At 40.2% G+C, this 12573-nt stretch overlaps 1 protein-coding gene across 1 annotated transcript; it reads right to left on the bottom strand.

The window, feature by feature from the left end:
* Positions 1 to 2225: 2225 nt before the first annotated feature.
* fscn2a (fascin actin-bundling protein 2a, retinal) lies at positions 2226 to 11769 on the bottom strand. The gene is made up of 5 exons (XM_005936160.2): positions 10637 to 11769; positions 7047 to 7203; positions 5293 to 5414; positions 5045 to 5212; positions 2226 to 4940 (listed from the first exon to the last, which is right to left on the bottom strand). The coding sequence occupies exons 1-5, from the start codon at positions 11457 to 11459 to the stop codon at positions 4735 to 4737; spliced, it is 1476 nt and encodes a 491-aa protein (XP_005936222.1). The 5' UTR covers positions 11460 to 11769; the 3' UTR covers positions 2226 to 4734.
* Positions 11770 to 12573: the final 804 nt, after the last annotated feature.

Genomic DNA, 12573 nt, shown 5'->3' with positions numbered 1-12573 from the left:
TTCAAGTTGTTTTCAGTTTCTGGTATCCTAATAATCCAATAATCTGACGCTCAGCTTTTTCTGTTTCAGGCTAAATAGCATTGATTCTGGTTTTAATGACATTTTTATTTATTTAAATGAATATCCAATAGTTTATGTATTTGTTTCTTGTCTTTGCCTTAAATTTGCTCGGTCTAGTTTTTGTAGGGTCTGTGTTAAGACTGTCTTTTATTTAGCTCGCCTCTGTCAGCCTTTCAGCTTAAGGTCACAGGGCTCCTTTCCACCTTTTCCTCTTTGAAGCTTTTCCATTGATTGGAGTTGGGCTTACTGGCTCTAAGATGTTCATAGAATGTCTTTGTTTTATGGCTTTATAGCAAAAGTGAAATCGGTCCATTCATAATGACGGATAAACTGTGTTTTGCTTCATGGTGGATTATTATGACAAGCAACTGTTATCTCGTAACTTTGCACTGCAAGCAACAATGTTATAGAAAGTGAAACTGGTCCATTAAGAATACATTTGTACACTGTACACATTCGTACAGCCCGATCCGATGGGGAGGTGTGGGAAGCCAGATCGGGCGCCCCCCTTTCGGCTCTCCTCTCTGCTCTCTCCTATCTTATCTTACTTACTTGTCTTACTTCTCTCTATCACCTTTTCTGTCCCTTTGAAGAAATGAGGCTCCATAAATGTTAAAGAGGTAAGTATTTCTTAGTTGCAGTGAATAGATAGAATAAACTATAGAAAACTAAACAGCAGAAAGAAGAAGAGAAATAACAATTTTAACATAAACCAGTGACACACTCCAGGGCCTGATCAACCCTGGCAGGGCCTCCTTGGATGAGGGTGTCCAGTGACAAATGGCCGAAACACCCAATGAATCCAAGGTCCACTACTGACGATGTGTCCCAAATTTCAGTATAATAATTTTTATCAGATCTCTAATCCCTAAACCTAGCCAAGGAAAAATGGCAGATTAGCTTGGGTAAAAGAACAAAAGTTGAGGCACACAACGATGTGTGCCGCTGGTAATGTTTCTGGGCTGCTTTTCCTCATAACAGCCATCCCTCAAGATTTTCTCCATTTAAAGCCATGCATTGTCAGGGATTGTAACATCTAGTCCTTTTACTGAATCTGTGTGTCTGAATTTGTAACCCTCACATTTAAACCCTCAACACCGGTCATCTCTGACCTCTTCCCCTCCAAGATGACATCCAATTCAAAGAAACAAAAAGACATTCAGCTGCACAGCGTGTCTACCCTAAAGCCACTGTGTGTATTTGCGTGTTGTGTGTGTTCTACTGGAAAGCTGCTGCCAATCCAAGGAATTAGCTGAACTTTCTTTAAACTTCATTTGCATAAAGGCTTAGAGAGTCTTGACCATCTGCTTAAAACGACCACTTTGTTTTCTTGTCTAAGGTGTATACTTTTGAGATACTCTAGCAGATCTAATTAAAAAAAGAAGAAAGCCAAGCGCGTGGTAATCTAGCACAAATAAATTTACCGTAGTGTTGCCGTTTCCTTCCTCCAGAACACCGACACGCATCTAGAACAAACACAATTGTTGTGAAAGCCTTTCTTTTAGTTTCAGTGTTGCTTAAAATTTTCCTTGCAAATGCTTTCAGAGATCTTTGGCACTTTCACTGAAATGTCAGACACAGTACACAGTGAATATGCTTTGTAGAGATGCGGCTGTATGTGTGTTTGCCTTTGTGTGTTTCTCGGTGCCATTTCTGTCTGTGCAATTTTCTTCCTCGAGTCAGACCAGGAGAGAACTGAAATTCTCAGGAAAAAATTATTTTGCTGTGGACCATAAATATTTGAAATCGCTAAGAGATGACAGAAGGATGGCAACTAGTAACCTGAAAATGTGGCTGTGGCGAAAACACGCCTTTTTCTTGAGAATGATCTGTAAATGCCAGCTGAGCCCACTCTAAAACCTGTGTTTCTTAAAATGATTAATGAAGGTCATGTCAGAGTGCTGTTTTACTACCAGGTGTTTGTGCTTGTTGCAGCAGGATATGGTATTTTCACTGATTATTGCTGCATAGAAAGAACTAAGTGAGGTACACAGTGCCATCCAGTGTGGTGAATGGGAAAATCCTCTTCTTAGTAGAAAAATGACTTATTACAGCAGGATCAAGGAGATATTGCACGTAAATTAAGTATAGCAATTAGCAAACTTAATACAACTGTATTTAAACTGTAATGCTTTTTATTTGAAAGTAATATTTGCTGAAATATTATTTAGCCCTAACAATCAGACACAGGCAGCTGGCATCACTGCAACATCTGGGCTTCCAGATGTAACAAAATATTGACAGTGCCAGCGGCACTGGTTATCCCTCTACTTCATGCTACTGGAAGCAGATCTGAAATCATCACTGATGGTAAATGTTAAACTGAAGTCATTTCACGTTTTAATCACAGCTCACCACACTTCTTTGTTGGAGTTCCCCGCACAATGAATTAGTAATCATAAAAGTCAGATGGCATAATGTTGGCTTCTGATACATTACAATGATGTGGCAGATTTTTACGGTTAGGATTAGGACTCAGGAGCTCTACGCCAACCGATGATCAGCTCACAAAAATTTCACACACGTCCTTTAAGCCTGACCCACAGCTGTAAATCTCAAAGACAACAGTGATATTATAAGTTTTTATTGTCAACATTTGTCAAAAATCATCATCATAAAGCAAAGATCGTAAAACGATGTCTATATATACATATATTAGATACATTCTAAAATATGGCCAGAGGTTCTCTATAGAGCTGTTACAGGATGTATAGGTAACCAAACTTTTTTATAACTAAAACTAATCCAGATTGCACACAACACAAAACCACTCGTTTAGACATTCTGCTGAAACTATGGTAGATTTTATTTCCTTCTGGGAAATATCCAACAAAAATCTACAGAATTAATTGTTTACATTTTTTGGTTGTCCTCTTTAGTGCACAACAACATCTGTTCTAATTAACTCTGGGCAGCTTGTACCCTTAGCGATTTGTTGTAATCATTTTAGTGTGTCCTGTGAGAGATTTTAGTCATAATATGAAGAGTTTCCCAAAAAAAGAAAAGGATTTTGCAGCTAAGGGTCAACTTCAAGCCAATTATTAGTGCTTCATAAGCAGCACCGGGTAGGTAGGTTTTAGGAAGATTCTACTGATTTATTAAACGTACTAACTTGCTGTTGTATCCAAAGTTAATTAAGAAGATCAATCGGTTTCAGTGGGGTGTTGCTGGCCTTTCTATACACAATGACTGGACGCAAAGGTGGAACAACATGTTTTCCAACAACTATAAAGATTTCTGAAGGAGTTTGCAGGAGCTGGGTCTAACCAGCAACCACTAGGCAAGCAAAGTGCATGCACCTTTACTCTAGATGATTAAATATTCTCATCTAAGTTTGAGCAAATGGATGGAAAACAAGCATCCTGGAAATCAATCTTTGCAGTGTTTTTCAAAAACATCTGTTGTCAAAATCCATTATATTTTCTTATGTGGCTACCAGCCTCTCAACTTGAAAACAGGACATAACTGGATATACAGTCCAGTGTAGATTAAGGCCCCTAGGCAGATCACCAGAGAAGCACTTCTGAGTTTACATGAGATACATTAGAAAGATCCATCCGATACTTTAAATCTCCTCCGACTTCTTTCTCACTATTCCCTGATGTGAATAAATCATAAATAATTTTTCTGCCGACGTTCTTTATTCCTAAAGATGCCTGAACTTCTTCTTTGTGTAGCACATATTGTATATGTCTCAATGTTTGCAGTGAGCCTAGTTTTGGTGTTCTTTGCATTTCCATTTTCAGCCTGTCCACTTATTTTAAGGTCTATCATTTTTTAAAAATAAAATCAATAAATATTTCATTAAGACAAATGAAAGCGATAGTGGTACCAACTATGTGCTGTTTTTAAAGTCAGTGGTGCATCACCTTTCATTAGAATGATTCAATCAATGAACTATTCTTGTTGAATGTGTTAAAGTCAGAGCCTAACTCGAAATCATTTAAAAGCTCTACGCAAATGCCGAGAGGTTTTACAAGTCAGGCTTTCATAAACATGGACAATGCTAGCTGTATAGCACTGTACATAAACCAAACCAAATGTGTTTCTATACATAGGTAAATGTTTTTTTTAATTAAGCCTAAGGATCCAGGGATAATGACACTGACTTGTTATTATCTGTGTTTTTGTTTTTTTACTTTTGGATATGTAACCTATTAAACTTCAGCTTCAACAGAAGATGATTTTTGTTGCTATCTATTAACAAACTCTCTGGGTAGGTTAAGCAGAAAAGCTGTCAAAGTAACAGCAAACAGTGAGAGGTGCTTACATTCTTGGCAGTAACACCCTTTGTTGTGACCGGTTGGTATGGCTGTCCTCAAAGATATAAGGTTGCATATTGAACAAAGCCTGACTGAAAGAACCGTGATAACATCTCTTGTCTCCCCATTTGTGAAATTACAAAAAATGACACATTTTTCACACAGTATGTGTCGTTTGATGTTGGCATTTTTGAAAGACAAAACATCAAAGAAACATATCTTTCTAAAGTGTTCACTTCTTCCCAATTTCAAAAGAAAAAAATCAAGCCAAAAAAAAAAAAAGGAAAACAAAACAAAACAAAACAAAAAAGGCAGGAAAATATTTTCCAGTCAGTCTGCTTCATATGACCTGGTAAAAGCACATCCTGCCCTTGCATTATAGGCCATCACTGAAGACCCACATTGAAGGGAATCAGTACTCCCAGAGAGAAGATGCATCGACAGATTTGCCATCACACATAAGTGTGCCTCCCTGGTCTCCACGAAGGTACTTGTCATTGGAGCCCTTGATGGCGACACGTCCATGCTCCAGGAACTCAAGGAAAAAATTCTCTGACTTTTCTCCATCTGAGCACACCAGGCCACTGCTAGAGACATACCAGAACTTTCCATTCACACCTACAGAAGAATACACATCCATTAATAATACAATTAATAGCTATTACATGGCAACAAAATGCAAGTGTACTCATTAAAATGTAATATGTTGTGGACACACTGACTTTTTATATTGTAGGCGCCGTCGTTGAAAATCAGTGTGAAGATGTCATAGACGGATCGATTCGCATCTAGAGTGTTGGAGTTCTTGTGGTGACACACAAAGCCATTTTCTCCACGAAGGATCAGCATAGGGCGGTTGATGAGTTTCATCAGGAGCAACTCATCATCAGCTGAAACGAAGGATAAATACGTGGTGGGAATTTCAAATAGACACAGCTGACTCTCCAGCATCTTGCTTAAAGGCACGTACCCACTGTATCGCTGACTGCGGAGAGCTGCCCGTTCTTCTTTGTACACACGTACTTTCCATTGCTTGCTTTGAGCGCTACTCTTTGTCCCCTCCATTCAATATCAAACATTGTGTTGACCTCACTGGGTAAAAGACATAAACAGGCAGAAGGAGAATCAGACGTGAGATATAGACTTACCAGGATTTCGACATTGATTACCTATGAAATGCATTTTGAAAACCACAAGAAGTTCTGAAATGACACACTGGAGTGTTTTCCACAACTAGAGGCAAATCTTCCTTGAGGCAGTTAAGTTTCACCGTTAACTGTGATTTTCTTGTGCTTAGATTTAAGGACAAAAACCACTTGGTCAGGATTTATAAAAGGCAACAGTTTGGATTGATAATACCAATAATAACAACTGCACTAACAACCAAACCAGTGGGAGGATAACCTGTGTCTACAACTAAGTTACAATTGTGAACAAACCCAATCTAATTAAAATAACAACTCATCAGGAATGGTAACATTTTAGAGTTAAATTCAATTCTTAAACACACAAAGTGCACACTTGAGAACTCTTGAATTTAGTAACTCGAAGAACACACTTTAGTTGTGACTTGCACAACAACTGTGTTTCTGTATCCTTTTTTCCTCCACTCAACGCCAGCCAGTTACAGCAGATGGCTGCCCCTCCCTGAGCCTGCTGTTTCTTCCAGCAGAACCACTTTCTTGTTAAAAGAGTTTTTCCTTCCCACATTCCTTCGTCTTGAGGAAACTATTGTACTGATTTGTCTCTATATAAATAAAATTGAATTGAATCAATAGCATATTTTGGATGATACCTACATATCAACGCTTCATTTCATCAGTAATTCAGAAGTTTTTTGATCGAATACCCGTCTTCAGGCCTTTTTCACTTGGGTTTAGTTATTTTGTTGCTGTTTTCACCAAACACTTTTCTAATCTTCAGATCATGGACTTGTTATCCTGACATTCTCTTGTAAAATTTTGAATTTATTGTTCACACATTGATTGCATGACACGGAAGCAGGAAAACAGCCCCAGGCTATGATGTTTTGCTGTTTGGGTGTAGTGTTGTTTTTTTGTCTTCCCAATTATTGGGGATTTGTGACAAAACTTTTTACTTTTGTCTCCCCCCACAGGACATTGTCCCAAGTGTTATAGTATGTCTTTTTGGACTGAATAATCAGGGTTTTTTTTTTTCACTCTGTCTAGAATATTCTTTGTGTGATTTTTAGCAGAGTAGTAACAGAGTAGTGCAAGTCCTGAATTTTCTCTATATGTGGACAGTTTGTCTTATTCTGGTCTGAAAAACATTTTCAGTCCAGTATATGTTTGTAGCATTGTATGTTGTAATATTTTCTAGTTTTCTGTATCTCTCTAATGCTTCTTTTAAGGTGCTATAAAACTGATTTTGCCATACTTCACACCATACTACTCAAAAAGAACAGATTGTCATTAATCAGACTTCATATGTTCTAAAATTATTGAGAGGAATATATATCAAGTCACATGTTCCATCTTATGTATAGACTAGTTTGTTAAACTTGAAGCGATAGCACCTCACAGTGGCCTGTGAGGCTATGATTTAATTGGATGAAACAGTGTAGTTAGCATGCTAATTTCAGTAGATATGTCTGCAGCACACAGTGCAAAGACGTGTCTAGCGTAACATGGATACTGTTTATTGTTTCTTCACGTTAGTATACAGGTTATACATAGCTCCTGCACAGCTTTAATAGCTACTTACACCTCTGTGGCAGTGGATTGGATCTCTCCATGAGTCACTAATGTCCAGTAGGATCCGCCATTGGTTCTGAACATAGACTTTTTGCTTTCCTTATCTATCTCCATCTGAAAGGTCTCCATGTCTGTCTCCACGTCCTGATTGGCTGAAATACTCACTCCTAGTAATAAAGGGAGGAAGAGATAACATTGATAAGTGTGTCTTGGTTAAATGGATTTTTTATTATCATTTTTTTTATTGGTTTATATGGTTTACTGGTCGGAATGCCCTTTGCTTTTTATTGAGTGATAGATACTCAAGCTATAGCATTGCCAAACAGATTGTTTGTGCATAACGGTAATCCACAATCGTTTTAGTTGCTCCAAAGGTTTTAGCAACAAAAGTGTTTCTGTCGCTGTTGACTCCAGTGCATGCTACCATCTGCTTCAAGACTCCAGCTTGCTCTAGTCTGTTATATATCAGCTCTGCTAATCAAGGCATGTGTGATAACAGGACAAGTTGAATAATATGTGCTAAAATGAATATTACATTTGCATTTACCCTATTCTAAATGTTACACTCACAACAAGTCTCAAGTATGAATCTTATGTGCCTTGTAGTCTTTTTGATGCCTGGTTGGTTTTGAGTAATAGGTACACTGCAGAATTTTTTTTTTTTAATTAATTTTTTTCTCTGTCCTGTTTGGATCTTTAGCCATCAGAATTGTTGTCTGCAGGCCAAGAAAGATGCCAAGCGGATTCCCTTTACCAATTGGATCATCATGGCCTTGCCATATTGGTCCATTTGATTGACCTTTATTATAATTATGTATTTATTTGATTTGATTTTCGGTTGTTACAGAGGGGACAGACATGACTGGGGGATAGGACAGGGAGAAAGAATGAAAGAAAGAGAGGGAGAGAAAGAAAAATAGAGGGGAGAAGAGATGGTGAGAAAGGGGGGAAGAAAAAAAATAAAAACAAACAAAACACCTGGATCACCTGTATGGAGATAAGAAAACACAGAAGGGAAAACAAACAAAAAAGAGCAACATAATAAATACAACACCATCACAATAAACTAGCTAACAGTAGATAACAGTACATACTAAGTATTACATGTTATTGTGCAGTATGCAAGATTGACAGCGCACAATGTGCTTTGAGGTAGCAGCCAAGAAAGATGTAGAGCCCCAAACGAGAGGTCACCCAGTAGCCACGGAGCAGAGGCCAGAGGGGGTTGCAGTGATGTGCCTGCAGGCTCTGCCGACAGCCAGCTGTGCCAGAGAGGACCGGGCCTCAAGCCCAGAGGCCTGAGGGCACCCCACCCTCCGGAAGGGGCCCAGCTGGGCCACAGGTGCCAGGCCCCGCCAATCGGCCACCAGGAGTGAGTCGGCACATACATGAGCGCCCAGCCCCAGACACCAAGAACCACCAACACACCAACGTCTGAGGGCATCAGCCACTGGCAGGGAGTGTGGTGAGGGGAGATAGGCCTCCATACCTCGGAGAGCCTGAGATGTTCCCAGAGAGGTAGAGTCTAAGACCCAAGCTGACATATAGACACAGACGAACAGGCGCACGCAGACGCAAACGTGCATGCCCACCCCCATATACATAAATAAATACTCAGCACTCACCCGACATGGAGACAGACACAAATAGACACTGTACACACATTCACACTCCCCAAACATACTCTATATCCCAGGTCCGGGTACCCCTGCCACTGCAGAATTTTTTAAGATTTGCATTTGTTGAATTTCTAAGGTAAGTTGCATGCTTTTGCCTTTCTTCCCTACCAGTGAACCATATAATCCATCTATCAGTCTTTCAGACCCTAAGGTCTCAATACGGTTTGACTAAGAAATCAGTTTCCCGGCACTGCAGCTATTCAGCCAATATCCAGCATTTGCTTTCTTAAACAAATTTCATGACCTCATCTCACGTGACCTGTTTTTCTCCTGTTCTCTAACCACAGGTGCCTCACTTGCAGTGAGTCTATTGTTTCAGCCCCTAATCCGCATGTCACATAAACTCTGGTGGTAACACAGACAGGTATAACTGAACTGTGTCTGCTGTAGTTCAAATTAGATGCCACAGAAATATCCTTTAACCTCTCTCTTAATCCCGTTACAACCCTAATCCCCCTCAGTCACCCCTCCACCCTTCCTGTTCATTCGCTTGCTGTAATTCCCTGAGTGGTGAAATGCAAATCTGCACGGCAGGGTCCAGTAAGCAGCTTTCAGAGCCTTGTTCCTTAAAGAAACGTGGAGCTGCCACAAGGCAAAACAGTACTGGCGAAAATTAGTCTTAACTTTCTGTTATGTAGATGAACTGTCAGGTTGCTGAAAGATTTCCCTCATAGTAATCTCTTTTAATGCAGAATATTATTCTTGCATAATGTCTGCAGCCCAACATTAGTCTGAGAATCCCCTTCCCACTTTTCACTATAGAGGTAATTTAACAACAGAGTTGTCCTACAGTGATAGTTGTTTGAATTATTGTTTTAATTGACTCTTAAAGCTTGAGAAAAACTTGGAAGAAGAAAAAACTATCTTCTCCTTGTCCTGCTTCATCTGCATAATATTACTGGGCAGAGCAGATCACATCAACCAGCCTGAAAGAAGATCATGTGCTTGAGCTGTCTGCTAAGGCCTGGCTATAGCTGCTAACACCTCACTGTCACAGTAGTTAACTATAGATCCACATAATGTGGAGAAAGGTAAAAGGTAAAGAGCGTGTAGCTGTAAGGCTTAAAGTCCATTGATGGTAATTGACACCACTGGGGCACAGATCTCTCCTGGAGTCATTTGCAAACTACTTAATCTTCAATGGACACAGTGGAAATGACAAAGCCCATTACTGCAACTGCCTTCACAGTTGCCATCAACCATTCCAACATCCAGGCAAAAGGGGCAGAGCTTTATATTCCTAACTGATAAAAGATAACTCATTGCTTTTTTTCTGGTTACTACAATATAGCTATAAAGATGTATTTTTGTAAACCTAGACCAAGTGAAGTTCATTATCATAGACAGAGGCAATGTTCTACTCAGAAGACAAGTCATGACCTCAATTCTGCTGGTTTGAACTGTTTTGCTTTGGCTGAACTCTCAGATAACCCCAATAGCTACACCTAGAAAACAATCAACGTAGCCATTATAGCTCAGTTCTTGAATTACTTTGCAAAGTCCCTGCTGATTTAAAGAGAGGCATAATGCTGCAAAGAGACTACTTATCAGAAATCAAATGTACTTGGATAAAAATATTATTGCATATAATCAGAAATAGAACTTGTTCTTTCCTTTGGCGTGTACTTATTCTAGCTGTTTATCTCACATGTCTCTGCTCTTTTTGGTGTCTGCTTGTTACAATTAATGCATGAATGTTTACCTAAAGATTTTATGTCTTTGCAAATGCTTAAATCGAATTGTTTACCCTCTCAGACTGTCGCTCATTAAAGCTATCCCCTCTTTAATGATTTTGAATCTGATACTCAGTTAAGAATAGTATACTGTAAGTATAGCCTTCCGTTCATCATTTAAAAAAGCAGAGCTGTAATGACACGAAGAACATACTTATTTGTATTACACTGCATTGGATCCAAATTACCTTGCTTGACTGAAACAAATCTTTTATTTGCAGCTTGAAAAACTACTTGTGGATGACTCTCTTCCAGATCGAACAGCTCGTCTTTTCCAGGCTTGGAGCATCGGCCTGACCGCAACGTTCCTGTGGGTCCCACCGGGGCCAGGTATTTCCCGTCACAGTCCTTAAAGGCCAGCTTGCCAGATTTTAGCTCTAGAGTGAAGCTAGTTGCATTGGTATTCTCCTTCACAAGTTTGCCGTCGTTGCTGAGGAAACGGCTGTCACAGGTCTTCAGGCTGTACTTGCCATCGAGGTATACCAAGGTGACGAGGGAGTCCACTCCCCAGGGAATGTTGCTGTCCACAGATATCTCTCCATCTGAAGCAGAGAGATGAGCATAGCGCTTACGTGCCACACTGAGAAGGCTGGCCTGTGGATGTAAAGCCAAATGGACGGCCCACAGCTCTTGTTCCCCAATGATTTGGGCAAAGCAGGACAAATAGTCTGCCGAGCCTCCAAAGTAACGTTGAAAAGGTTCTGATTGCAGAGCCCAGCGTCCGTCAGCTTGGGGCACGATAAGAAAACGGCATTCAGGATCACGCATCTCTGCCCCACATATGATCTTACCATCTTTGTCAGAGGCCAGATAGCGTCCCAGGTGGCTGCGGAGGAAGACTACTTGCCCATCTTGCTCATCCTGCTCTAAGGTCCAGATCTGTTTCTTCTTCATGCTAGTAGCCGAGGCGTTTACCTTGAATCCAAAAGCCTCAGCCGTCAGGTAGCGGTTCTCATAGTTGATGAGGCCAAACTGCAGCTTCAAAGCTTTGTTAATTCCGTTTGTAGACATGCTTGGACAGGACGCACGTTACAGATTGCGTGTGGAGAAGGTTAGGACAGACAGAGTAATGAGAAATGAAGAAACTCAGGCATGAGACTGAGCAGTAACAAGTAAAATACTTGATTTCTCTCCTCTTCTGTCTCTCAAGCTGTGAAGTAGCTCCACTTATCTCCCTTGATGGAAGTCCTTGCTTCTCTTGTCACTTTCTCTGTTTCCCCAGAGGGCTTGCTCAGGCACTTGCTCTTGGTTCCCTAATGAGTTAGGATTAAAATCAGCAGGACACAGCTCCTCAATCCAACAAGCTGCTGACGTCACAAACCAGTGCACCAACCACAAGCCACCCCTCCTCCCTATTCTTCTCCAGCATGTTGTCTGCGCAGCTTCATTCCCCCTCTCTTCTGTATCTCCTTTTCTGCCATCTCCTCCTTCTTTTCCTTCTTGTCTTGCTTCCCTGTAACTCACATTGACACACTCATTTGTCAGCCTGACTCCTATTGGTTCTTACCTCTCCTTGTTTAGGTCCATATACTAGTAGCCACGCTATCCAGTCCCAGGATTATCCTAGCGTTGATCTGCTGGCGAACCTCAGTCTAATTGCAAAATGTCCAGAGAGTAAAGGTGCTTTTGGATGTTCCCCACTTTTTCCTTCTCCTTTGAGTCCCCTTACAAATAGATTCTTTTCAATGATTAAGCAGGTTTTAAAAGTGCAACTTTTGCATTGACATTTTTAAAAACACTACTTATCTATGAGGAGCATTCTCCTCATGAAGCGTCTCTTTTCCATTGCAATGGGCCAGCATTTATGTAAATGGCTAATTTAGAATCCCAATGCCTAGAGAACTATAATGAAAGTAAAGTTGTAAATGTTATCTTTATAGCAACAGTTTGCTACACGCAGGTCCCTAGAGACTTTCTTGGAACCTTTGTTTCCTTCACAAATTCAAATATCTGAGTCAAAGTCTGTAAGCTCACCCAAGAGGGATTTGAATAGCACACATTTGAATGCACATTTGCCTTTTTCTTCACTCTCATATTGGCTGTGTTTTAACCTTCTTCTTTTTGATCCTGCCGAACCCTTTGCTGTTATCCCGCCAGACAATTAATAATAGAGGACGCAGCTCAA

This window comes from Haplochromis burtoni, unplaced genomic scaffold, assembly GCF_018398535.1.
Source record: "Haplochromis burtoni strain Fernald_Lab_line unplaced genomic scaffold, NCSU_Asbu1 Contig_209, whole genome shotgun sequence".
Lineage (NCBI taxonomy): Eukaryota > Metazoa > Chordata > Actinopteri > Cichliformes > Cichlidae > Haplochromis > Haplochromis burtoni.
Note: the sequence above shows the minus strand (reverse complement) of the source record. Positions and strands in the feature narration are given on the sequence as shown.